Source organism: Podarcis muralis, chromosome 11, assembly GCF_964188315.1.
Source record: "Podarcis muralis chromosome 11, rPodMur119.hap1.1, whole genome shotgun sequence".
Classification (NCBI taxonomy): Eukaryota; Metazoa; Chordata; class Lepidosauria; order Squamata; family Lacertidae; genus Podarcis; species Podarcis muralis.
Genome location: NC_135665.1, coordinates 66,810,314 through 66,837,452, shown reverse-complemented (window position 1 = coordinate 66,837,452; position 27,139 = coordinate 66,810,314). Strand labels below are relative to the sequence as shown.

General features: G+C 58.0%; 1 protein-coding gene across 8 annotated transcripts; it reads right to left on the bottom strand.

Annotated features, from left to right (window-relative positions):
- Window positions 1-26,142, bottom strand: TPM2 (tropomyosin 2). Of its 8 annotated transcripts, none has more exons than XM_028748174.2 (9): window positions 25,890-26,142; window positions 25,372-25,497; window positions 7,972-8,105; window positions 6,847-6,964; window positions 6,679-6,749; window positions 5,880-5,955; window positions 3,652-3,714; window positions 2,411-2,480; window positions 1-269 (listed from the first exon to the last, which is right to left on the bottom strand). In XM_028748174.2, exons 1-9 carry the CDS (start codon window positions 26,001-26,003, stop codon window positions 187-189), a joined length of 855 nt encoding a protein of 284 aa, XP_028604007.1. In that variant the 5' UTR covers window positions 26,004-26,142; the 3' UTR covers window positions 1-186. The 8 variants fall into 8 exon arrangements, with proteins under 8 accessions (XP_028604007.1, XP_028604005.1, XP_028604012.1 ...); XM_028748172.2 differs by lacking the exon at window positions 5,880-5,955 and adding an exon at window positions 3,850-3,925; XM_028748173.2 differs by lacking the exon at window positions 1-269 and adding an exon at window positions 1,625-2,137.
- Between the last annotated feature and the right edge of the window lie 997 nt (window positions 26,143-27,139).

The window sequence follows — 27,139 nt, the reverse complement described above, 5'->3', positions numbered from 1 at the left end:
CTCTGTTCAACTTGCTTTAATAACTGGACAGGCAGGTGAGGGGCAGTGCAGAGGCAGAGCCCCACAGGGGCCAGCACCGGCCTGGGGGGCAAGGGGGCTTCCCTTCAGCAGGAGGTGCTGGCCGGGCAAGAGTGTGGGGCGGGGGGAGGGGGCCGCTGCTGCTGCTGCTGCTGCTCCAGACCCTCCTCAGAGGTTGTTCAGTTCCAGCAGTGTCTGGTCCAGGACCTGGTGGATGCCGACGTTCTCCTCCTTGGCGCTGGCCAAGCTCTCTGCAAACACAAGGCAGGCAGGCACCCAGGCACACCCCACCACCGCCAGAAGGAAGCCCACCCCCCCAGCCCAGGAGAGAAAGAGGCAGGAGATAAAGAGAGACACACACACACACACAGAGCGAGGCCCCGTCAGTTCAGCGGCTCCATCCAACAGCAAGATCCCACCCCCCACCCCAGCCCCTGGAGGGCAGCTGAGGTGGCCCCTCCATCCTGCTTGCCCAGAGGCCTGCCCTCTTCACCACCACCTGCTCCTAAGGAGAACAGTCAGCTCCGGTCCCCAAACACCTTGGAAGAGGGTGTCGATCCGTGAAGAGGAGCAAGGCAGCAGCAGCAAGAGGAGCAGTTCAGGAGAGATGGAGAAGCAGAGAGGAGAGACGCTGCTTGCCAGGATCCTGTCCCATTCACCCCACCCCTTGTCAAAAGGGGCTCCCACCCTGCCCAGCCTCTGCTGAGCTCTTCTCCAGCTCAGACTGGGAACCACGCCTCTCTTCTGGGAGGCCCATCCTCCAGGAAGGCGCGCAAGAGAGGAGACCCCCTTCCCAAATCCTCTTGCTCCAAGAAAAGGGCTTCTCAGGGGGGAGAAGGGAGGGGCAGGGGAGGGGCTCCCCCCCCCCCCATGAAGCAGGCAAGGGCAGCTGAGGGGCTCAGTTGTGGAGGCCGTGGAGGACCAGCCGCAGCTCAGTAGCCAGGAGGCTGTTTTTCTCCTCCTCCTGCCGGGAGCGCTCTGGAGGGGAAAGATCCATGTCCAGCAGCAAGAAAGGAGAAAGAGAGAGACAGAATGAGAGAGAGAGAGAAGAGGAAGGGCAGGAGCCCCGTCAGCACCAGAGGAAAAAGGGAAGCCCTGGACATCCATGTCACGTCCCCATAGCCTCTTGGAGGGAGCAGCTAGTTGAGACCCCCAAGCCCCCCTCCAGGAGCCAGAAGCGTTTCCCTGGGACAGCTGCCAGGCAACCCAACCAAGGACACCCCAGTTATCTCCTGCCAGCTGCCATCTTCCCCAATCTGGAGCCAGGGGAGGAGGCCAGCTGCAGGATGGAGGGCAGCAGACAGGCAGGGGGCAAGAGGCTCCCAAGGGGTCACACCCCTCAGTGCCCCCAGAAGGCTGGCCAAGGGCAAAGAGGCAGGACTCTCCAAGCCCCCTGCCTCCATGGGGCTCACAGGGAGGGGGGAAGCCCTTTGACGCCCCCCCCCGCAGGGGCAGCCCTTGCCCACTCAGATGCCAGGGTTCAAGGAGGGAGGGAGAGGTTGAGACAGCAGATGAACTAACCAGGCATGTTGGGCAACCGGTGAGTCCAGAGCCCCACAGAGGAGGAGACAGAAATGGAGGCGAGAGAATGAGAGAAAAAGAGGCGTTTGCTGAAACTGTTTATTGAACCAGAGACTGGAGAGGAGAACAGAGTCATGAAATGCAGCATGGAGGACAGACAGTGGGACGGACAGACAGGCAGAGCCAAGAGGGGCACAGCAGGGCCTCAGAGGGACCTGCCAGGGGGGTGCCAGGCTGCTTTCCACAGTGGGGTCTCGCTCCCACCCACCAGGGAAGAGGCCCTGATCCCCATACCCCCCAGCCCAAGCTGCGTGCCTGGCAGAGCCCCCAAACGCCGCCTCCTCTGCCAGGAAAGGCACTTCTGGCGCTGGCACAGAGCTCCCCACCCCCTATCCCCACCTGAGGTAACTTGGCCTCCCCTCCTAACCCCCCCCCCCAGCACACACACAGGGGAGCACTTGGGGGGTGTATCCTGGGCAAGCAAGGGAGAGGGCGGGAGCAGACAGAGACGGAGCTCAGAGGGAGGTGATGTCGTTCAGGGCATTGTCCAGCTCCTCACTGATGGCTTTGAACTTCATCTTCTGGGCATAGACCTCGTCTGCAGGTGTGCATGGAAGGTGGAGAAGGTGGAGGCAGTGAGGCAGAGCAGAGCAGTGCAGGGGGGTGGAAAGAAAAGAGTGAACGTGAGAGGGAGGGAAGAGAGAGGAAGAGCAAGGAGGGTGGCTGGGACACAGACAAGGAGGTGGAGGAGAAGGAAAGGAGGAGGAGGACACCCTCACCACCTTCACAGGGACCCAACCCTCTCGGAGCCCATCCCCTGCTCTGGGTCCCAGCCCAATGGAGGGGGCAGGCGGGGGGAGCACCTTCTTACCTTCCAAGTCGTCAATGGTTTTCTCCAACTTTGCAACAGACCTCTCAGCAAACTCTGCTCGGGTCTCAGCCTGGGGGGGGGGGAGAGACAGAGAGGGAGGAAAGAGATGAAGAGCCCATTGGGTGGGAGACTCAAGGGGGGGGGGTCCTCCCAGGTTGCTGTTGGGTCCAGAGCTGCAACCTCCACCCCCTAGAAGGCAGGAGCAGCTCCGCAGCCGCTCCAATTCTCCAAGCCTTGCAACACCCTCCAGAGCAGAACACAAAGGCTCCCTCTTCTGCCCCCCCCCCCATCATGAGGAGATGGGGAGAATATTCCTCAGTCCTTCAGTTTGGGGAACATATTTTATTCTCACCCCGATCTTGTTGTCTTACATCCCCTTTACTGATGACTGATCTATTGTTCATTTATGGTCATTTTATTCTGTAATTTTTTTACAGTAAGTTAAGAAGCAGTTCCCTCCTTTGGGAGTTCTTTGTACAAAGCCTTGCACAAATAAAGAAACTTCATGGTCCCCTCAGTTAAGTGGCAGCTCTGGCTTCCAAAGATGCGTGCACAGAACTGTAGAGCTGAAAGGGACCCCACGGGTCACCCAGTCCCTGTGCAGGGATAAGAGTTCATTGGGATTGGGCTCTGCATAGGGATCCCAGCTCCAGGCATTAAGTCGGCCGTAGCGACTCCTCTCCGTTCCTTCCACACATCCAGGGCTGCTCCCCAGCCAGACCTGCCTCTTGGTTCTCAGCAGCAGGAGCAGCCAAGGCTGCCAATCCAGCTCTGGAGTCAGGATGGTGGTGTGAGGGGTGCCTGAACCCCAAAGGAGGTTACACATATACACACACACACAGCGCTATTTGGCATGGGTGGGGTGCAGGAGAGATTTCTGCTCAGGCTGCTGCAGGCTGAAAGGGTTCCTCACTCCCCCTGCCCGCCAGGGAGGGTCTGGCCCTGACTCTGCGCTTGTTTCGCTTCTGAATGCCTCTCCAAACGCAGCAGAGCCCGGGTCCATCTTGCTTGCATGGAGAAAGTGGAAAGAGAGAAGTTTCCTCCTCTCTCCTAACTCAAGAGCTCATGGGCTGAACGTTGAAGATTCAGGGTTTCTGACTCAGGATTTTTTCCCCAGCCCAATCTGCTACTGGGACTGAACTTTCTGCCCCTCAGCTTCAGCTTTGGAGGGAGAGGGGAGGACCAGGAGACCCAGACCAGCTTTGGATGGAGAGGGGAGACCCGTCCCAGGCGCTGCTCACCTCCTTGAGTTTGTCCGTCAGCAGCTTGATCTCTTCCTCGTATTTGTCCTCCTTGGTGGAATACTGGAGACGGGGAGAGCAAGTGTGAGGGGGGAGGGAGGGCAGCCCCTGCCCCACTCCAAACAGGCCCCTCCCTGAAGGAAGCCCACCCACCCTCATCCCACCAGGGAGCTCCGTACCCCACCCCACCCCTCCTACCTTGTCTGCCTGGGCCTCCAGGGACTTGAGGTTGTTGGTGACAATTTTCAGCTCTTCCTCAAGATCCCCACATTTACTGTGTCATGTCCAGAAAGACAGAGGCAGGCGCAGGACAGGAGGAGGAAAAGGGAGAGAAGGAGAGAAGGAGAGAGGGAGAACCAGTTGAGACAGCAGAGAAGAATCTGAAGAGGAAGCAGCAGCAGAAGAAGAAGAGAGAAAGCAGCAGGAGGAGGTTCCTCTGGTGCCACAAGAGGCATCGTCAAGGCCCTGAGAATCCCCCTTCTCCGTGTGGGGAGAGACACAAGCCTTGGGACTCCAGCAGCAAAGCAAGGCCCATGTGTCCTGCAGGCATCCCGAGGCCTCTGTCTTGGCACAGCACACTTCCCTGGGCTGAGCTGAGACAAAAAGCCGCCTTAGGGGCAGGCGCAGGCCACAACCCGCATTACAGCACTGACGGACAGATGTGTGGGTGTGTGTCAGGCTGAGGGCCAGCTCTGTCTCTGCAAGGCCAGGAACCTCCCTCGGACCCCTTGCGACTCAAGCTCTTCACCCTGGTTAAGGTGGCTGGGAGATCCCCATCTCCTTCTGGGCTGCCAGCAAACCACGTCACCATTCCACTGTCGCCAGGGCCAGGCTGGCAGCCTGATTCCTGCCCCATCACTGCCCATTCCCCGCTTGTGGGGTGCTCTCCCCAGGGAGGCTTGCCTGGTGCCATCGTTCTATATCTTTAGATGCCGGGCGGACATTTTCCTGTGTAACCAGGCCTTTGGCTTCTAACTATCTGTGTCCTTTCAGAAGTTGGGGGCTTGTTTTTCTGTACAGTCATACCTCGGGTTGAATGCGCTCGAGGTTGAGCACGTTCGAGTTGTGCTCCGTGGCAACCCGGAAGTAACAGAGCGCGTTACTTCCGGGTTTCGCCACTTGCACATGCGCAGACACTCAAAATGATGTCATGCGCAGAAGCAGCGAAAAGCAATGCACACATGCGCAGACATGCCGTCACTAGTTACATTTGCTTCTAGATGCGAACGGGGCTCTGGAACGGATCCCATTCATATCTAGAGGTACCACTGTATTCCTTCCATCCTGGCTTTAATTGTTTTATTATTATTATTATTATTATTATTATTATTATTATTATTATTAATTGAATTTATACGCCACCCTATACCCGGAGGTCTCAGGGCGGTTCACAGAAAAGATCAACATAAAAACCACAATACAGTCAGCCTCAGGTTACAGACACTTCAGGTTGCGTTTTTTCAGGTTACAGAGCGCCAAAACCGAAAGTACCAGAATGGGTTACTTCCGGGTTTTGGCGGTCGTGCATGCGCAGAAGCACCGAATCGCAACCTGCGCATGTGCAGATGCGCCGCTGCGGGTTGCGAACGCTGTGGATTGCGAACGTGCATCCCACACGGATCACATTCGCAACCCACAGTGTCCACTGAATATATAATCAAAATAAAAACATCAAGCCAATAACACCCCCCCCCAAAAAAAGCCACATTTTAAAAGGGCATAGGATGTGTGCATCTATGTGGGGTTTTGTTTGCTTGGTACTAAGTCACTTTAGGTTGCCTTGAGCAAGATAATCCGACAAAAAAAAGTACATAAATATAACACATATAAATGAAATCTCTTGCTTGGTGGCTTTTGCTGCAGTCGAGAGGCCGTGGGCTCCAAGGCAGACCCCTTCCCCAGTGTGCCTCTGGAAGGCGCCAGCTGCCCTCCATTCCTAGCCAGACAGCCGTGCCACCCTTGCCTAGGGTGAGCCTCTGCAAGATGGCCGGACGCAGAGTGGGGCCAAAGCCACCTCTCTGTCCGGCATGCGGCCGCCTCTCACGCCTCCCCTTGAGGGTCCTGCATGGGAGTGGCATCTGAGCACAGAGCGGAGAGGCTGGATGGGAGAGGAGAGGAAGAAGTGCTCCGAAGGACAATGACCAGAGGAAGCAGGAGCAGGAAGTGCGCACAGCTCAGAGAACGAGAGAGAGAGAGAGAGACGGAGGAGGGGGTCCCCTGCTCAGTACCTCTTCCTCTGCAGCCATCAGGGATTTGAGGGCCTGATCCATGGTGCGGAGCTCCTCTTCGAGCTGCCTCATGCGGCTGGGGGGGCAAGCAAGGTTTAGCAGTGGGGAGGATGCAGCCCCCCTGCAACGCCCTGGGCCTGGCTGCCCCCAGAGAGCAGGACAGGTGCCCTGCAAGGGGGACCCCACTCAAGGCAGTCAAACATATGTTAACCTTGGAAGGCGAAAGGGAGCTGGCTCTGCCTGGGGTTCAATCCTGCCTGCACTGTTTTCCTTACGTCACCATGAGAGGCTCTTGCGGTGGGGAGGGAGTAAAAAATGAGGGGAAGGAGCCAAGGGGGTCAGCTCCACAACAAAGAGGGGGTGGATGAAATACCCCCCCCTTTACAAAGGAACACCAACCACACACGGGGGGGGGGGGGGCTGTGCAGCATCAGCAGACCCCTCCTCACAAGAGCCAAGGGAGGGGAGGGATGGCTGGCCTTTCTAGTCCTATTTGGGCCTTGGAAGCCCCTCTGCCGCAGGTGCTCTGCCTCAGGCCACTTGGCTCAAAGACGGAGATGCAGAGGATGAAGCTCCCCCCCCCCCCCCACGAAGGCCAGGGACCCCCTCTACAGGGCTGGGCCTGCAAAAAGGCCAAGGTTCCCTTCCTCCCCCACTCCCACCCCCATGGGGGTGGGGGGAGAGAAGGACCATGCTGGGAGCTCCCGTCCCAATGCAGCACAGCCTCCAGCCCTGGTGCCCCCTCCCTCAAGGAGGCCAGCGAGGGAGCCCCTCCCCCTCTGCCTGTGGCCACACTCACCTCTCGGCCACCTCGGCCCTCTCCTCTGAGCGCTCCAGATCCCCCTCCAGGATCACCAGCTTACGGGCCACCTAGGAGCCAAGCAGAGAGACGTCAGGAGGGCAGTCCGGGGGAGGGGGGCAGCTGCTTCCCTCCCCAGGCCCCCTCCCCTCCCTGGGGCCCCCTCACCTCCTCGTATTTGCGGTCGGCATCCTCTGCAATGTGCTTGGCCTCCTTCAGCTGCATCTCCTGCAGCTCCATCTTCTCCTCGTCCTTCATGGCTCTGTTCTCAATGACCTTCATGCCTCTGGTGGAGAGAAGCCACAAGCCCCGTCAGCCACAGGGCCCAGTGGGTGCCCCACCCACACCAGCCCCCCCCTCCAGAGTCCCAGAGAGCCTCAGGAGCCCCAAGGAGAAGCCCTAGAGTCGGAAGGGACCCCAAGGGTCATCTAGAGCAGCCCCAGGAAGGCCACATCCTGGCTCCTCTTGGCCTTGCTGGCTTCGCTTGCACACCCAAGGCAGAAAGTACCCCAGAAGCTCATCCAAGACAGGCTCTCGCCTCACCCTCCCTGCCCAACACCCCCCACACAGAGGTAAGCAAAGGGGCAGCCTGCATGGGAATGGTCCTCTGAGGGACCCCACTGAAGTCTCCTCTTAAAGGCTCTGAGGGGGCAGCCCTCCCTGCCCAGAGCAGTGGCCAACCTCGCAGGGAGGGCCAGGCCACACAAAGGCACCTCAAGGGTCTCCATCACGGCACAAGGCAGCATCTCCCTTGGAAAGGGAGCCGGGAATGGGCTTCTCTCCCGGCTGCCCTCCCTGCCTTGGAAAACCCGAAGCCAGGGCCAAGAGGCCAAAAAGACTGCAGCCCCTCAGCAGCCTGGCTCCCCTCTCCCTCTGGCCAGAGCTGGCAGAACCTCTCTCCTGTGGACTCTGACACAGAGACCCCCCTGCCAATGGGGGAGGGTCTCCCAGTGGATCTCCTCCTGACTGGACTCTGGGCAGATCCAGAATGGCAGCAGGAGAGTTGAAAGGAGGAGCATGAAGCAATTGAGCCATAGCCGTCCTGCCTTTGAAACCTCTCCTCATCATATCCAGATAAGGGATGAGCCGAGAACAGCACTTCCTGCATCAGAAGGAGGTAGGTCTGGATGACCTCTGAGGTGCCTCCCGACTCGACACTTCGGCTCTTCTCTGCCTCATTTCACATTCCCATATTCAGATCTTCATCAGAGGACCCTTGCCCCGGGGCCTTTCAAGCCCACCCAAAGTGGCCCCAAGGCAGCTGTGGAGAGCTCAAGCAGGCCCCTCGCCCACCTCTCGCTCTCGTCAGCCATCTTCTCCGTCTCCTCCAGCTTTTGCAGGGCGGTGGCCAGGCGCTCTTGGGCTCGGTCCAACTCCTCCTCCACCAGCTGGATGCGGCGGTTGAGAGAGGCCACATCGGACTCAGCCTGGAAAGAAGGAAGGAAGGAAAGAAGAGGGTGCAGAGGTCAAGCACAGGCACAGCCCTGCCCCACAGCCCAGCCTCCCCGCTTCCAGGCAAGCGCTGCCCTCGCCATGCCGCCCAACCACAGCCCCATAGGGCTGCCCACTCCCACCTCACAGCCCTTCCCACCATAGCTGTCAACTTTCAGATTTGAAAATAAGGGAACAGCAGCCTCGAAAATAAGGGATCAGTAGCCTCACCTGTCCCGGGGACAGTCCACAGGATATCTAACAATCCGGGATAGCAGCGGGAAGCAGCGGGAAATGGCGCTGGAATAAGGGAATTTCCCGCAAAAAGGGGAAGGTTGACAGCTATGCTTCCCACCCCACAGATGCCAAAACACGACCCCAGGAAAGCCAAGGCCATTCCAGGCACATGAGAAGCTGTGCCCACTTGGTGGATCCAGCCAGTCACTGGTGGGCAGCCATGACCCGCAGGGTGCCAGGCAGGGTCGGTGCCAGGCAGGAGTCTGTCCCTGGGGGTGACACTGCCCCTGAGCTCCAGCCCCTCTCCTCTCCCTGCTTGACCCCAGTCAAGGCCCAGCCAACTCAGAAGCCAAAAGGGGCCTTGAGCCGCCACCAGCCCCCCACCTGGCCCCACAGATCACACACACAGCCTTAGACCCCTTTCCCATCCCAGTATTGGGCATGCAAGAGCCTCCCCCCCTTCCCCATTGCTGGCCCTTTGGGGAGCCCCAGCATCTTTCCCCAAATCTCAGCTCCTCTGCTCCCCCCCCCCCGGCTCACCAAGCCCAACGCCCCTCAACTCAGCCCCCATGATCGTGCCTCACTTCTCCTCGCCCTGCTCTTGCACATGTGTCGTCCCCCGTCCCCCCCCCCCCCGAGGCATGGGGCACAGTTTCCCTTTTGAAACTCCCACTGGTCTCCTCTTGGCCTCACTTCCAGGAATCAGGAAAAGTTTCCACTTTCTTTAGCTGATTGCAGGTTCTGGGAGCTTGCAAGTGGGGTGTTTGCAAGGATTGCAGGAGGTGGCGGAAGAGAGTGATCTTCTGTGAGAGTGATCTTGTGTCTTTGGCATGAAGGCTGCTTGCTTGTCTGAGCTGCTTGCCGGCTTGAGGGTGCGGCAGAGTGCTCTGCTGAGCACATGATCCTGAGTGGGAGGCGCTACTGCTGAGAGGAAGCCGGGCTGAAGGAGGAAGTGAGTTGGGAAGGAGATAGCAGCCAGCAGCAATCACAGTTTCACTGGTTGCCACTTCTGGGAGTTTGTGCACAGAATCCCTGGCCAGGACACTGAGTGGGGGAGGCCCCAAGTCCAGTCTCACAGTGTGCATAGGACCAAGGGGCATGGAAGGTGAGGGAGCTCCTGCCATGACCTGCCACGCCTGCGCCATGTCGGTCTTCCTACCGGAGAACGTGCAAAAGTGCAAACTGGTTGCCTTACTGGATGAGAAGGTCCAGCAACTTGAGGCCTGCCTAAGCACACTTCGAGGTACAGGAACACATGCAGGTTTCTCGACAGAGCTGAGCGGATGTGATAGAACAACAAGACTGGTGGGATGCCCCTACAGAGGAGGCAGATCGCCCATTGCAAGAGATGAACCCCTGGAGGAATGTAGCACACAGAAGTGGGACTGTCAGGAGTCGTGCTGGGTCATTGGGGCTGCAAAATCGCTTTCACCCCAGACACCAATTCTGGGCCAGAAGAGCTGGGACAGCAACTGCTGACCTCAGAATACACCAAGATGACTGCGAAAGGTACAGAACAAAGAATGATTCCCGCTACCCCCCAAAGGAGGAAGAGATAGGAGGAGATGGGTTTGGAGAAAACATTTTCCGTTCTTGACCTGGGACTCAGCTAGATTGGTAAAGAAATGTGTTTTATATGCGATATAGCAATGGGACACCAGATGGCGCTGTGGAGTCAAGTCTTTCCCAACCGGATTTCCTTGGATGAGTTTACAACACATTTAACTGAAACGCTTCTTTGATGTGTCTGGATCCAGCCCTAACCCCTCCAGATCCAAGGCTGCGGATTGTGGATGAGTATGCTGATAACCCACTTGCTACCTTCCAAGGAAATGATCTCAGACAAAGGGAACTGCTGTCTGGAGAAGGCAAGTTGAGAGGAAGGAGTAGGAAGTACTCAAACCATAAGGTTCCTGCCTTTGTCATCTATCCCAATAATATCCAGATAAGCTCCAATAGACAAGAGGGTGAGACTCAAGAGCAGCAGGGGGAGACCTTCAAGGAGGCTTTGGAAGGCAGAGTGCATAGAACAATTGCTGCCCCTCCCAAGAAGAGAGAGAGATGAGTGGTGGTAATAGGGGACTCCCTACTGAGGGGGACAGAGGCAGAATTATGCAGTGGAAACAGGATGGCCCAGGAGGTGTGCCGTCTTCCAGATGAAAAGATTCATGATGTGACAGAGAACTTGCCAAGCCTTATAAAGCCCACTGACCGCTACCCCTTCCTTCTGATTCATGCGGGTGCAAATGATACTGCCACACACAGCCTGTGACATATAGCAAGGGACTATGAGACTCTGGGCAGGAAGCTGAAGAACCTTGGAGCACAGGTGGTCTTTTCATCACTCCTTCAACAGGTGTTGAAGGCCACTGCCCAGGAAGAGAGGAAAATACTGGAGATAAACCACTGGCTGCACAGGTGGTGTCGTCAGGAAGGGTTTGGCTTCTTGGATCATGATCTTCACTTCCTTGAGGAATGACTTCTGGTGAGAGATGGGCTGCACCTCACAGCGGTTGGCAAGAATGCTTTTGCTATGAGTCTCGTGAACCTGATCAGGAGAGCTTTAAACTAGATCTTGAGCAGGAGGGAGACAACATGACAGACAACAGAAGAGCACCTGGTACTGGGGATAATAGCTTCAGTGATGCACAGAAAACTGAGGTGGTACTCCAGAAACCCACTAAATAATAATAATAATAATAATAATAATAATAATAATAATAATAATAATTTTTATTTATATCCCGCCCTCCCCAGCCAAAGCTGGGCTCAGAGTGGCTAAAGGGCAAGAAATCACAAGAAAGAAGCAGCTGGAGGAACGACTCGTGGTTTCAGTTGTCTCTACACAAATGCACAGAGTATGGGAAACAAGCAAGACGAATTGGACCTTTTATAAAGGTAAAGGTAAAGGTACCCCTGCCCGTATGGGCCAGTCTTGACAGACTCTGGGGTTGTGCGCCCATCTCACTCAAGAGGCCGGGGGCCAGCGCTGTCCGGAGACACTTCCGGGTCACGTGGCCAGCGTGACAAGCTGCATCTGGCGAGCCAGCGCAGCACACGGAAACGCCGTTTACCTTCCCGCCAGTAAGCGGTCCCTATTTATCTACTTGCACCTGGAGGTGCTTTCGAACTGCTAGGTTGGCAGGCGCTGGGACCAAGCAGCGGGAGCGCACCCCGCCGCGGGGATTTGAACCGCCGACCTTTCGATCGGCAAGCCCTAGGCGCTAAGGCTTTTACCCACAGCGCCACCCGCGTCCCTGGACCTTTTATACAGGATGGCAAATATGACCTGGTAGGCATTACTGAGACTGGGTGGGATAAGACTCATGACTAGAATGTAGGAATTGAGGGGTATAACCTGTTCAAAAGGAATAGACTAAACAGGAAGGGAGGAGGAGGACCTTTATATGTAAAGAATGTGTACACTTGTGAAGAAAACCATGACCTGGAGCATAGAAAGCAGATTGAGAGTATATGGATAAAAATTGTAGGAGAGAAACACAAGAGGGACCTTACTGTGGGGGTCTGCTATAGACCGCCAAGCCAGACTGAAGACTTGGGTGATGCCTTACTAGAGCAGATTACCAACCATTCAAAAGGAGAGATATAAACATGGGGGACTTCAACTTCCCCATATCTGTTGGAACTCAGACTCTGCCAAAAATGTAAGGTCCAACAAATTCCTCCATTGCCTCAATGACAATTTCATTTCTCAGAAGGTGGAAGAAGCAAAAAGGGGATCATCTATCTTGGACCTGGTCCTCACCATTAGGGAGGAACTGATCAATGAAGTGGAAGTACTTGGAAACTTGGGAGGAAGTGATCATGTCCACCTGGGTTTCGTGATACAAGGGAAAGCTGCCTGTAGTCAGACCTGCACTCTGGACTTCAAGAAGGCCACTTTCAAAAAGCTTGAAGAGCTACTGGGTGAGATCCCAAAGAGTCCAAGATGGATGGGAGTTTCTTAAAAGTGAAACGCTGAAGACAAAAAATGCAGACAATTCCAGCAAGAAAGAAAACTGGGAGGCATTTAAGGAAACCGGTGTGGCTGCATAAAGAGCTCACAGATGAGCTGAGATTTAAGGACATGTATAAGAAATGGCAGCGGGAAGGTAAACGGCGTTTCCGTGTGCGGCTCTGGCTTGCCAGAGCAGCGATGTCACGCTGGCCACGTGACCCGGAAGTGTCTCCGGACAGCGCTGGCCCCCGGCCTCTTGAGTGAGATGGGCGCACAACCCCAGAGTCTGTCAAGACTGGCCCATTCGGGCAGGGGTACCTTTACCTTTACCTCTATAAGAAATGGAAGAAAGGGGAAATCGCAAAGGAAGAGTATACATGAGTAGCCAACAGCTGCAGGGTGAAGGTCAGGCAGGCTAAAGCTCAGAGTGAGCTCAGGCTTGCAAGAGAGGTTAAAAATAATAAAAAGATTTATTCAGCTATGTTTGAAGCAAGAGGAAGAACAAGCAAGTGGTATGCCCTCTGTGTGGAGAAGACGGAGAAACTCTCCTGGGTGACAGAGAAAAGGCGGAGCTACTCAACACCTATTTTGCCTCTGTCTTCACCTAAAAGGAAACTGATGCCCAACCTGGCGATAACAGAATAAATGATGTAAGGAGGGAGCTGCAGCCCAAGATTGGAAATGAGGTAGTAAGGGAACACCTGGCTACTTTAAATGAATTCAAATCTCCAGGGCCTGATAAGCTGAATCCAAGAGTACTAAAGGAGCTTGCGGGCATAATCTCAGAGACTATGTCTATGATCATTGAGAATTCTTAGAGAACAGGTGAGGTCCCTGCAGACTTGATCTGGGCAAATGTTGTCCCCATCTTCAAAAATGGTGAAAGATAAGAACCAGGTAACTACCGACTGGTGAATTTGACATCAAGACTAGGAAAATTCCGAGAACAGATAATTCAACAGTCGGTCTGTGAGCACTTAGTAATTACAGCATTCTTTTCTAAGATGCAGCATGGGTTTCTCAAAAGTAAGTAATGCCTGATGAATCCCATTTCTTTTCTTTTTTTAATGGAGTTGCAAGCTTGGTGGATCAGGGGAAGGCTGTAGACTTAGTGTATCTTGATTTCAGTAAGGCTTTCAACAAAGTCTCAGATGATATTTTTGAAAGGAAGCTTGTAAAATATGGGTTGAACAAGGTAACTGTTAGGTGGATTTGTAGCTGGTTGACTGACTGAGCCCAAAGAGGACTCCTTAATGGATCTTCGTCATCCTGGAAAAAAGTGACAAGGGGGGTGCTGCAGGGTTCTGTCCTGGGCCCGCTGGCGTCCAACATCTATAAATGACTTAGATGAAGGGGTTGAGGGGATGCTCATCCAATTTGCAGATGACACCAAACGGAGGGGTGGCCAATGCCACAGAAGACAGAAGCAAGATTCAAAATGAGCACAACAGCTTGGAGAATTTGGCACAAGCTAACAAAATGAATTTCAATAGGGACATATGTAAGGTTCTGCACTTAAGCAGGAAGAACCAGATGCACACATATAAGATGAGGAGCATCTGGCTTATTAGTAGTACATGTGAAAAAGATCTAGGGGTCTTAGGACCACAAGCTTAACATGAGTCCACAGTGTGATGCAACAGCAAAATGACTAATACTGTTCCAGGCTGCATCAACAGAAGTATAGCATCCCAATCAAGGGTGGGAGAAGTCCCATTCCATTCTGCCTTGGTCAGACCCCACCTGGAATACTGTGTCCAGTTCTGGGCATCATAATGTAAGAAGGATATTGACAAGCTGGAGCATGTGCAGAGGAGGGTGACTAGGATGATCAGGGGTCTGGAAACCTTGTGGGGAACCGTTGAAGGAACTGGTTGTGCTTAGCCTGGAAAGAGGAGACTGAGAGGAGACAGAGAGCCATCTTCCAATATCTGAAGAGCTGACACATGAAAGATGGAGCAGGTTTGTTTTCTTCTGCTCCAAGAGGTAGGACTCGAACCCATGGCTTCAAGTTACAAGAAGGGAGATTCCAACTAAACACCAGGAATAACATTCTGACAGTAAGACTGTAGAACGGTCTCCCTCGGGAAGTTAGACGGCCATCTGTCATGGATTCTTTAGCTGAGATTCCTGCATGGCAGGGGTTGGACTAGATGACCCTTGGGATCCCTTCTATCTCTCTGATTCCATGATTCTCCCTGGTGATCCTGTTTGTGCTCTTTAGTCCCTTCCTGCTTGGGCTGTTCAAGGGGCAAGACAGGGGCTCTGCCCGCAGAAGGTCTCCCGTCACTTCCCAGGAAGGTTCCTTCCCAGCTCTGGCTTGCAGCAGCTCCCCCAGGCTCCCCCCTGCCCAGGCGCTTTCCCTTCCGCTTCTTCTCCCTTGAGCTGGCCCAACTTGTGCAACATCGCCCCCTCGCTTCCCCAACTCCCCCCTCCTTCCATCTCCTGCACTTAAGACTGAACATCTGCAGGCCGAGACTTGTAGGCTTATAACTTCATCATGCATTAGGCACTTTGAAGCAAGACTGGGGGTGGGCAGGGCAGGGGGGGCGCTCTCCCTCTCAGCAGCACAGAAAAGAGAAAAGAACGTCCTCCTTCTGCAAACTGTGGAACTCCCCACCCCAACTTGGATGGTTGGAAGAGAGAATTAGACCAATCCATGGAGGAGGAGGAAGCCGCTCTCAGTGTCTCCTAGCCAGGATGGCTCTGCTCTGCCTGCACGGTCAGGGGCAGCAATGTCCCCGAATCCCCATTGCTGGACCCCACTGGAGGGGAGAGGGCTCTTGCCCCCAAATCCTGCTGGAGAGCTTTCCGTAATGGGCCTCTGTGAGAAGAGGGTGCTGCCTGGGGCCTTGGCCTGATTCAGCGGGCTCTTCCTAGGTGACGCTCCTGAGACACACACCCCGCCCAGGTCCCCAGCCTACACAAGAGGAGTGCCAGGCCACCTGCAAGGTGACGTCACAGCCCAACTTTTGTGTGGTGAAAGCCTTTGGCACAGGGGCTGGTGCCACCTCTGTGCAGCCCAGGACAGGGCAAAGAGCAGCGCAGGCAGCTCCTGGGAAGCTGCCCCACCCAGGCAGGATGGCTGTTGGGCCGCAGCAGCCCAGCTGGGGGTCCAGGGCAGCAGCAGCAGGAGGAGGAGCATGTGGGGTGGGAAAGGGAGGCAGCCCAGCAGGAGGGGGGAGGAGCAGGATGGGTGCTTTGCCTGCCTGCGCTGGAGTGACTAAAGCGGCAGGAATGCCTCCAGAGCAGATTCGCTCCCAAAAAGGAGATGGACGGGAGCTGCTCAGGGGGTGGGGGGTGGATTTCCTGTTTATTGCAGCTGCAAAGCATGGGGGTGGGATTCCCCCTCACTCCCCATCCATGCTCTGGCTGAAGGGAAGGGAGGAGCCAGCGGAGGCAGGGCTCCTCCCCCCCACTCCCTCAGCCCCTCCCCCCCCCACATTCCAGCCAAGGGAGGTGCTTTCTGCTGCTGGTTCAGGCCCAGGGCTGAGCCGGGATCAGCCAAGGGGGCACAGTAGGCGGAGGACCACAGAGCGGCAGCCTTCCCCCAAGACCCTTAGAGAGCTGGGCCCAGGGAAGGAAGAGGCAAGGAGGCAGCCGCCGGAAGGGCTTTGGGGGGCACAGGACCAAGGAGGAGGGGGAAGCCCAGCTTCTGGGATGCTCACCTGGAGGAGGACTCCTGAGATCAGAAAAGGAAGTCTCCACGTCCCCCCCCCCATGGCAATATAAAAATGCCTGGCTAATGCAGCTCTGCATCAGGTGGTTGGACTAGATGACCCTTGTGGTCATCTCTCCAGTTCTGTGATTGCATTCTTGTACTGGTAGGGCAAGGTATACTGCCTCTGGATAGGGAGGCTCTAGTCTGAGCTAGCAGGGTCAGCCATCCTGAATCTGCAACGACTGTCTTTATGGGCCAGACTAATGGTTCCAGCAGAGGCAGGCCTGCCCTCCACCTGCCACCCAGAGTCCACACAGCAGTGCACAGTTAGCTGCGGAACTCACTGCCACAAGACACACCACCAGCCACAAAGGAATTAGGCAACAAATGGAGCCAGGAACGGCCAGACTGAAAGGAGCATAGGAAGCTGCCATCTATGGCCACTGGTCCATCTGCCTCTGTATTGTCTACACTGACTGGCAGCAGCTCTCCAGGGTTTCAGGCAGGGGACATTCTCAGCCCTACCTGGAGATGCTGCCGGGAATTCAAGCCAGGACCTTCTGCACTAACCAGGGCCAGCTCAAAACATTGTGTTGCCTGAGGCAAGCGGGGAAGGAGGGGGCATGAAGATCTACATTAGAAACAAGGGGAGAATGATCTGCTGCCTGAGATGGTCATCTCACCTTGCCTCAAGGGAGGGCCGGCCCTGGCCCTAACCACAGGGCTCTTAAGACAGGAGGCTGCACACAAGAAGCAGCAGGAGGCTTCTGAGTACCAGAACAGCCTTAAGGCAAGACCTGCACTTTCCTGAACAACTTGTTGGCTGCTTCAACCTGCAGAACTGGCCCTTTTACAGGTGCCCCATAAAGTGCCCCAGCACTCTGGAACTCCCTGCCTATTGACATCCGGCACGCACCTTCCCCGTATTATTTTTGATGCCTTCTTAAAATATTTTTGCTAGCCTAGTCCTATTCGTTCACTGCTGATTTTAACCATTTTTCAATGTTTAATTGCTGGTTTTTATTGATAGTCTTAATATGTCTTATGGTTGGACAGTGTTCTCAAAGCTACCAACATGAGTTTGACCAAACTGCGGGAGGCAGAGGAAGACAGAAGTGCCTGGCATGCTCTGGTCCATGGGGTCACGAAGAGGCGGACACGGCAAACGACTAAACAACAACAATATGTCTTACAAACCAGTTAGATGTTTTGTTACAATCAAGTCGTATATAAATTTCATAAACTAAACAGAATTTAAATTAGAACAAATTGTTTGGCTGTTGCTAGAGCTAAGGGCCCCGTCTCTGATAGCTGACCAGGATTCCAGCCTGAAACTCTGGGCAGCTGCTGCTGCTCAGTGCAGACACCCCCAAACCAGGAGAGCCAGGTGAGCTTCCTATGGGGACCCAAAGCTGTTTGTGAGGTCAAGGCTGTGGGGCCTTTGCAGCCCAACTAAGCCAGGCAGCCTTCCCACTCCACGCCTCGCCCAATGGAGACACGGGGGGGGGGGGGGAGCCTGGCCCTGGGACTAAGACCCCCACCCCAACTACCAGCCCACTTCTCTTTCCACCACACAACCAGCTTTGCCTTGGGAACAGCCCACCGGTGGGATTACTCAAGATCCTTGGGGGAGGGGTGCACAAGGCCAGAAACTGGAGGGAAGGAAGCCCTCCAGAAGGACCTCTCTGGCTTGGGAGTCCCAGCCACAGGGAAGGAGGCGCCTCCTCATTCCCTGCACTGCAGAAAATGCTCTCACAGCTCTGCAAAAAACCAGACGGTCCCCTCCTCATATTTGCGCCCTTCCCCCAGGTGTACGGCGCAGTAGATAATCTGATTCCACCTGGGCTCAGGGAACAGCCAAGGGACTGGAGGGGGGCACCAGCTGGGGCTGGCCAGGAAGCCACCCGCAGGACTCCTGCCAGCCTCCTGTCAATTATTTACCGGGCTGCTTCAGTTCCAAGAGCCTGCAGAGAGGAGGGGTCAGGAATACAGGGACAGACACACACCGCCTCAGTACGGCCCCCTCATTATTGTCTTCCTCTTGGAGGCAAGACCACCTTCAAGCCCCCCCCCCCCCGGCCAGGCATGTCCCACACCCCAACCGTCGGAGCCCCCCACAGAATGATGTCACAGGCAGTAGCAGGCCCTGGCCAAAGGGGGGTGTCAAGCTGACCCAAATCCTGTCCCCCAGCCCATCGTGGCTGCCTAGCAGCTCCCCACCCCCAACTCTTGCCCAGCCAGAGCTCTCCCTGCAATGCGCAGGGCACTCTCTTCTCTCAGGTAGGTCCGCACCTGGATCAGCAGGAACCTCCTTCTCACGCTCAGCTGAAATGGCACCAGGATACCACCTTGCCCTCTTTGCACTACTAGAGAGATGCTCCTGGGAAGGGGCGCGAGTACCAGAGTGAGGATTCAGGGGCAGGAACCCCAGGAGGAGGAGGCGCTGCAAAGAGGTCCCTGGGCAGCGTGCCAGCCTCGCACCCTCCGCTCCCCCATCTGGGAAACGGGCACAAGGGTGTCCCCTGCAAGGAGTGGCTGAGAGGGGAGCTCGAAGAGCTTCGCGCGCCTCGCACATGCTGCTTCGCTAGAGAGCAGAGCCCTTGGCGGAGACCCCGTCCTCGGAGATCCCCCCCCCCAGCACCCTCCAGAAGGACCCCTTTCCCGAGGGTACCCATGTGGCCCGCGGGCGACGAGGCCACGCCCCTGCCGCCTTCGGCCGGGAAAGGAGCGCGGAGGAAGCGGCGCCTCCCCGGATCCAGGTGGGCCGGGCGGCTCTGCGCTGGGCGGAGCGCGAGAGAGCGAGGCAGGCAGGATGCAGGCGGATGCCTGGCGAGTCCCCCGACGGGAAGCCCCGCCCGGTGGAACCGGCCCTCTGCACATGCTCGGGAACCCCGCCCTTCCGAGGCGCCGCTTCCTTGGGTCGCCCCGGGGAGAGCCCAGCGCCGGGCGCCCCGCCAGCCCCCCACAAGCCTTCAGAGAAAAGGTCGCCCCGGGGCTGGCGAGGCCGTCGGCGCTCCGGCCGAGCCCTTCCGGGGGGCGAAGCGGACCCTCCCGGCCGCCGCCGCCGCCGCCGCCGCTCTCTCACCCGCTCGCGGGCCTGGCGCTCGGCGTCCACTTCCCGCTGGAGGTGCTCGGCGCGCTCCTCGGCCTCGTCGGCCACTTGCTGCAGCGTCTGGATCTTCTTCTTGACCGCCTCGATGGAGCTGCTCCCGGCCATCTTCCCGGGCGGAGGCGCGGAGGGGCGGGCGGAGGCTGGAGCCCGTCGGGGGGCTGGATGGGGGGCGGCGGCGGCGGCGGCGGGCTGGCGGGGCTCCTGGCCCGGGCTCTGGCTGGCGCTCGGTCGCTCCGTCTGCTCGCCTACCCGCCCAGCAGGAAGAAGCGCTCAGGATGCGGGGCGAGGCGGCCTTCCGCGCCCCGCCTCCGCCTCCTCCTGCTGCTGCCGGCTCTGCCCATCGCGCGCCTCCTCCAGCGCGCTGGCCCGGCCTCGCTCTTAAAGAGCCCGCCGCGGAGGCAGGGAGGGGGCTGGCGCTGTCCGTCGGGGGTCGCGGCGCCGTCGAAAGCGAGGCAGCGCGCGCTAGGCGGGCCGGACTCGGGCGCAAAAGGCGGCCACGCGCAGGCCCGGCCATTGCAGCCTCCTGGCAAGCGGGGGCCCCGGACTCCCCGACGCTTCCTCCCGGGGCAGCGTGCCAAGTGTCGGTGCCCCGGGAAGAGCCTCGCTCGCCCGCCCGGCGGCTTCATGCGGTGGCCTCGGGGAAGACTCCGCTGCGCCCCCTTCTGGGCTCGCTTTGCCCACAGGGCTGATCCGGTGGCTACTTGGCTGGAGGACTGAGAAGAGCACCAAGCCAAGCGGGGACTTTCGGATCTCCCTGCTGCTGTGACTCCGCCGAAGGACAACTCGATCCACTGCCACTTGACTGAACCGAGTTTCCCCATCAGACGGGGTCAGCTGCTGGTTGCTGCAAAGGCACAAGAATGAAGGTCACATCTGCTGCTCCAAGGCTGCTCTCCTGTAAAGCTGAGCCATCTATGTTAAAAGAGATTCTTGGAGGGACACTCTGCATGTGCTTTGGGGCATTTTGTCCTTGGAGCTGCAGGATATTCGGTTGTGGTCTTACTTTCTTGCAACATGGCACTCAGAGCAGCAGCAGCAGCCCCCACGTGGCTGCTCCAGGGACTCACCAGTCCAGGCGCTGGCCAGGCCTCCTTGGCTTCAGTAAGGTGGTTGCCTCCTGGGCATACCTGGCACCCTGTGTATGCTCAGAAGCCCGTGGAGCAGACCTGTGAATCACAAATGGGCAGAGGGCTGGTGGAAGAAGAGCGTCCCCAGTCAGGGCCGCTGGGATTTCTCTGCTCCTTTTGAAGCTGCCTTTATCCCATTCATCACAGAGTGTTTAGATGACACCACTGCACAGCAAGGGGGAATAAAATTCTGCTTAAGAACCTGAGAAGGGCCTACTGGATCAGGCCAGTGGCCTGTCTAGTCCAGCATCCTCTTCTCACAGTGGCCAACCAGATGCCCTAATGGGAAACCCAATAGCGCTTCCCCCTCTTCTGGTTTCCAGCGATTCGCATTCAGAAACATTGCTGCCTCGCACTGTAGAAGCAGAGCCATCTTGGCCTGGAGCCTTTATAGCCTTACCCTCCATGAATTTGTCCAATCCCCATCTAAAACCATCCAAGTTGGTGACCATCACTACTACTTGCAGTGGCCGACTTGGGGGTCTCCAATTTCAGCAGCATCCTGTGCAACACTGAAATTTGGTGTCCTTGCCTCTTTCCATCCCGAGGCTCCACGCCCAACTGGTTGCACTTCCCTAAATCCGCCTCTGACTTCTTGTGGGAGTGAGTTCCATAGTTCAACTGTGCACTGTGCGAAAAAGTCCTTTCTTTGATCCTGAATCTGCCAACATTCAGCTTCATTGGATGTCCAGGAGGTCTAGTGTTGAGAGGGAGAAAAGCTTTTCTCTTGCCACTTTCTCCATGACTTCTATCATGTCGCCTCTTCCTTGCCGTTTTTGTAAACTAAAAAGGCCCAAACGCTGCCACTTTCCTCCATCCCCACGATCATTTCAGTTGTCCTTTTCAGAACCAGATCTGAAGTCCTTTGCCCAGTTCTGGGCTCCTCCACTTTGCCGTAGATAAACTGGAATGGTTTCAGAGGAAGGTGAGAAAGATGCTCAAGGAGTGTGGGAAACCAGTCCTGTGAGGCCAGGTTGGAGGAACTGAGCCTGCTTCCCCTGGAGAAGAGGAGACACGAGAGCCTTCTTCCTCTTCCTCTTCCTCATCGTCTTTGCTGAAGGGCTGTCATTAGACAGCAAAAGGCAGGGAGTTCTTTTCTGCTGCTGTCCCAGGTGGCAGGATGAGATCCACCTGGCTTACATTACAGGAAGGCCTCTTCATTGATGGTAGGGGCAGTTTGAGCACTTCCTGCTCCCTGGAGGGTGAGCCTCTCCGTCCCAAGTGGTCGTCTTCAAGCAGGACCCAGACATCCATCTGTTTTCTTTTTGAGGTAGGGGCTCTAGCTCTGAGTTTCCTCTAGTTTCCTCCACTGAGCAGGGGGCTGGACTAGATGGCCACCGAGACCCCTTCCAGCCCCTTCTTGGGTGAAACAGATGGCGGAGAAGGAAGAGCACAGCCATTGTGGCTGGTCGCTAAGCACCTGCCACCTTTCGGCAAGATAGGGCCCCTCCAAAACATGTCTCAGCGTGTGTGTGTGTGAGTGCGTGCGTGCGTGCTGGGGAGGGGGTGTCACAACACTCTATGGCAAGCTGGATGTGCTCATACATCTCCCATGTGTTTCCACTTCCTGGTCTCTTGAAATACTAGGTTGCTGCTTGCTGCATTGGAGCACAATTCCTTCTCTCTGCCTTCTGCTGCGTCAGACCACTGGGGCCATCTAGGTCAGTAGTGTCTGCACAGGCAGGCAGTGGCTGTTCCAGATTTCAGAAATAGAATGTCTCTCAGCCCTGCCTGGAGTTGCTGCCATTGGAGTTGAACATGGGACCTCTGCATGCAAGGCAGATGCTCCACCACTCAGCTGTGTCCTGTCTGTCTCTGTTTTATATCACCAAAGCTGCTTGAATAGTGTTGGGTTTTCAGGTTTTACCTTCTTTTACTATTTCCTTACACAGCTCCCAGAGTCTGATAGTTCTTGAATGTCTAATGTTTGAATTGAATTAATTATGTTGAGATTCCTTCATTGCAGGGGGATAGGCTGGATGACCCTTGGGACCCCCTCCAACTCTACAGTTCTGTAACTCTAATTAGAAAATGAGATGCTCATAAATTAAAAAAATGGCTCTGGGTGCCAGTAGCCATCTGTGGCCACTGGCGTACTTTCTGTTCCAGAGGACCAAGGAGGCTTGCACCTGAAAGACTCCCTAGTCCAGGGCTGGTGCTTGGCAGAGTTGCAGGAGCACTTGCCCCCCCCCCCCCCCCGCCGGCCAGCCTCTAGGGAGCCCCTCTCCTGCCTTCAGCTGTGAGGGTGCCAGAAGCAACTCCCTTCAGGCTGTGCCTGTGCTATAGCCATTGTGTGACACGGCAGCCTGCTGGTGCACAAAGAGAAACGCCAGTCCCCTAAGGCAGAAATGCATGTTGGGAAGAGTCTTGGGGTCCAAGGGTGGGCTGAGCCAATCCTGCTCTCCGGAGAGCAAGCCGGAAGCCCAGCCTTAGAAACACCCTCAGGTCCCCATCCTCTCCCAGGGACACCGCCTGGCTCTTCTTTGGCTAGGCTTTGAGCCACCCGCTTTGAGGCCGGAACTCAGAGGTCAGGGTTTCTTCCTGTCCCTCTAGGTCTAGGATGTCCCTCCCCACGCAACCCCCTTGCCAAGTTTCCTCCTGGGGAGGCTGTGAGGCCAAAAGTATCTGTCTCACAGGGCCAGGGAAAGATGCAACTGGCCTGTGACATTTATGATCATAGTCCCTTCTGAATGGGGCAAGTTGAGGCCCCTGGACCAGTGAATTGGGGGCCACCTCCCCTGAGTACGTCTGCACTGTGCTATCACCCTGGTACATTCCCAAGCTTCAGTTCCTCTCTTTCCATTCAGGAGGAAAGAACACCCCAGGGTTTGTCCCCATTCCCATCATTTACTGCTCTGATGCTACACATGCGCACATACATGCTTCCATTCAAGGACCTCCACCTCTCAGGCACTTGCCTTGTCTCCTCCAGCCCACTCAGGCCTGTGGTGCCCCCCCCCCTGCTTTCTCCTTCCCCAGGGCCTGACCTGCCTCCCCTCTTGCTCAGCCTGGCCTCCCCCTGCATCCAGTGGCAGCTTCCCCAGCGGCTGGCCTGGGGGAGGCCAGATGACCACCTGGGCTCTGCCCCCCCCCATGACCAGCCCTTTGAGGTGGCATCAGTCAGCATGTGTGTGCTGGACTCCTGGAAATGGGGGGACCTGAAAAGCGAGGCTGAGGAATGGTGCCAGGCCAGCTAGCCTGTTTCCAAGCCAGAATTTCTGCCTTGGTCTTGGTGCCCCCAAACGGGCCTGGAGCCATTGCAAAGCAGTCCGGTGTTCCCTTCCAAGTACATGAGCAGGAAATGGGGGGGGGGCGACTTCTCAAGGCAAAGTCACCTTTACATAAGGACTCAAATGCACACACGCTTCCGGGATGGGGAGGCATTTATTTCCCACATAGGGTTGCGAAAAATGTCCTCCATTGGCAGAACATGCGAAACATGGGGCAGCCCCGGCCTGCCTGCCAGAGCCCAGCTGCACTGGGGAGAAAACCTGCATCTGCCTTGTTCTGGACGGGCCGCGAGAGGAAAAGGGGGACCTGCCTCCGAGTGGGGCAGAGCCAGGGCGGCTGCGCTCCTACATCCCGGCAGTTGCTCTGCGCCAGTCAGCCCCCCCCCCCGCCCTCTAGCCAGTCTCCTCCTCTGGGCTCGGGGAATGGCCAAATATGAGCAAAGGCGGCGGAGGCTGGGACGGGCGGGATGCTGAGCCAGCTGCGCAAGACCGAGCGCAGAGGCTGGGGAATCGTAGATTCAAAGGATTGAGAAGTTGGAAGGCACCCAAAGGGCCATCTAGTCCATCCCCTGCAATGCAGGAATCGCGGCCAAGGAGGATCCCTGGTGGAGGCGGGGTGCCCCTTGGAGGAGTCGCCCGCAGCCTCCCGGTCCTGCGCCCAAGCGACTGGCTTCGAGGCTCATCTGCGCCCTGCCCTAGGAGAGCGGCCCTCGTGCCAACCTGCGGGAACTAAGGGGCATCATCCAGCCATGGGCCCCTGTGCACTGTGGCCTTGGGGGGGGGGCGGGTCAGCAGGTAGACCGTGTCCCCCCCCAGGCCTCCCGCCTTGTGGCAAAGCTCTCGACCAGGCTGCGTCGCCAGCCTCCCGCCTCTGGGATAAGCCTCTAGAGGAAGGAGCAGGCGGGAGCCTATTAGCACCCCGATTAGCACCGCCTCGCCTGGCATCTGTCTGGCTCGAGCCCTCCGCGAGGAGGAGTCTGCAGACGGGCTCTGGCTGGAGGGGTCATATCTGCTGGCAGTGCCCACTGCACTCGAGGAGCAGCCAGGGCGGCCTCTGCTCCTGGACTGGCCCGGCATGATGGGCGCAAAGACAACCGCCAGGCAGGCTGCGCGTGTGGGCACCGCTCAGTCCCGGCCAAGAAGGGGCTTTTCCGGAGACACCGGGCAGGAGCTGGCACAGTGCCCGAGCTGTGCGCGGACCAAGCCGAGCAAGCAGCCAGTAGACCGCCGGGAGAAGCCCAGTCCGAGCACTAGAGACCCCGCCCCGCGCTCCCCGCTTCGCTCCAGCCGCGCAGGTTGCGCCCCCTCCTCTCCCTCCCGCGGTTGGCGGCGGGTCCGGGCTGGCGGCGCTCCAGGCGGCGGGTCCCTTTTAGGCGCTCCTTAAGACCCCCTGATCGCCTTTCACCCGGGCCTCGAGCCCGGCTCGGGCAAGGAGCATTTATTTATAGGGTGTCAAATGCCCTCGAAGGAGGCCGAGCCAGTGGCGGGTCCCCCGAGCGAGCTCCTCTTTAAAGCCCTCGCAGCTGTCGCTCCCTGGAGCTCGGCCTGGCCGGAGGAGCACGCCGTGTCACCACCTCCCGCGCCAAGAGCCCCTTCCTGGCCCCGGGGAGACCCTCAGCTAACGAGCGCCCAGGAATGCCTTGACAACTTGATGGGCGGCGCGGGTGCCAAGGCCCGCGCCCGGAGCCTCCTCTGCGCGCCCGCCCCGTCTTAATGGCCCAGTGACGGCTCAATTCATCCTCGGGGAGGGAGGGAGGGGGGAGGCCCCACTGGCGGGCAGCTGCTCGGGGCTTAACGAGCCCGGAATACCTGGAGGGGCCCCGTCCCCTATGCCCTTGCTCCTCGGCGCCACCCACCCTGGCCCGGGCAGGATTGGCCCTCCGAGGGCATGCCTGCGCCTTCCCTTGCCGCCCCTCCGCCCCGCGAGCCGGACTTACGTCGCCGGCCTTCTTCTCGGCCAGCTCCAGCTTCTCCTGGGCCTCCTTGACGGCCTCCGAGTACTTGTCCACTTCATCCTCCGTCCCCTTCAGCTTCTTCTGCAGCCCCTGCTGCTCCTCCTCCAGCTGCGGGGGGTCGGGGAGAGAGAGAGGGGAGCGTCAGCGGGAGGCCGATGCGCTGCTGCTCGCTCCTACCCGGCGGGAAAGGGGGTGCCCGGGGTAAGGAAGGGGCCTGGGGGGGGGGCAGAAGGGCCTTCCTGCACTCAGGATTATCTGGGGTGGGGAGCCTCCAGAGATGGGAGCCCAGCGGTGGGAGTTGGGAGGGCATCTGCCTGGCTTAGTCCGGGCAGCTGGAAGCGGATTCACAGCTAGTGGGTGGGGGTCTTCTTGCCTGGCAAAGTGTCCATCCAGATCAGCTGTCGGGGATGGAGGGGGCTAGTGAGGTGTGGTTCCTCCTGGGGGTCTGCCCTTCTGGGGAGTGGGCGCCAAGAGGCCTGTGGGGCTGGGCGGGCGGGCACCTGCTTGCAGCGGTCCTCGGCCTGCTTCTTGTCGGCCTCCGCTTGCTCCGCTCGGTCGATGGCGTTCTCCTTGTCGAGCTTGAGCATCTGCATCTTCTTCTTGATGGCTTCCATGGCTGCGGCTGGAGAGGCGTCGGGACCCGACGGGAAGGACGGTCGGAGGCGCTCGAGCGGGCGAGAGCGAGAAGGAAAGGCGAGCGGAGCCGCAAGCGGTGGATACTGGCTGCGCGCCCCGAGCGGCTCGCGCTGCCTAAAAGCCGGGGAGGGGCCGGGCCCTCCCCCACAGGCCGAGCAGCACCTTTTAGGGACAAGCTGGCAGGGACGGGACCGGCCGACGAGCCTCGACGGGCGGGAGCGGGGAGCGGAAGGCGGGGACGCGGGCAGCCGGCCAAGCAGGCAGGCAGGCGCGGAGACGGGACGCCCCCAGCTCATCGCCGCTGGCCAGCCAGCCTGACGGCACGCGCCCCGGCACCTCTCCCCCTCCCTCGAGCAAGAGCCTCCCCGCTACCCCTTTGAGCTCGCTCCGTCCAGCGATCCATCCCTCTAGCCTTGGAACTGTTGGAACTGCTGCCCGCCTAGCCCGCCCGCGCCCCGCCAGGGCCACTGAGGCACCGGTCCGGGCCTTGGACCCTTCTGCAGGGTCGCCCCACGGCCAGGAGCCCCCCTAGGCGAAGGCAGGCCCCGAGTGGCCCCCCTTCCGCTTGGGCAGGCGCGGCGGGGGTCGCCAGGCCAAAGACAGCTGCCGCCCGGCCAGCCGCTTCCCCCACCCCGGAGTCTCCCAGCAGGCCGCGGGACAAGGGGAGCTGGAGGACGCTCCCAATTTGGGAAGCGGCGCCACAGATTTCCTCCCTTTCAGGGACTATTTTGGGCTTTCTCTCTCACGGACTTGCTCTGGGAACAGAGGGTGTTCCCTTTGCGCAGCGCTCCCCAGAGTCAGGCAGATGCTGGAGGGCTATGGGGCGGGCAAGGGTCCGAAGCTGTGGGGCTTTTGCTTGGGCTGCGCTGGAGTCCCAAGTCAGCCGCAAGCCTCCCTGTGGCCGGAGCCTTGCAGTCTCCAAGGCAGGAGGCTCTGCAAGCGCTCAGCGGGCCTGGAATGGCAAATCTCCCCATTCCTGCCCCACTCCGTGTCTTCCCTTCTGAGCAGCGGTGACCTCCAGCAGCAGGCACTGGCCGGCCCCTAGCAGACAGGAGCAGGTGGGCCTCTTGGCGGGGCTTCAGCCGGGCCTTCCTGGGCTTGCGCTGTGCAGGAG

Bases quoted from the DNA above. Each gene is read 5' to 3' on its own strand.
- TPM2 (XM_028748174.2), bottom strand. From the start codon at position 26,003: ATGGAAGCCATCAAGAAGAAGATGCAGATGCTCAAGCTCGACAAGGAG. The intron at 5,956-6,678 runs GTGAGTGTGGCC...TTGCCCCCCCAG, and splicing joins AGGGCCGAGGTGGCCGAGAG to CCGCATGAGGCAGCTCGAAG. The intron at 270-2,410 runs GTAAGAAGGTGC...TTGTGTTTGCAG, and splicing joins AACCATTGACGACTTGGAAG to AGAGCTTGGCCAGCGCCAAG.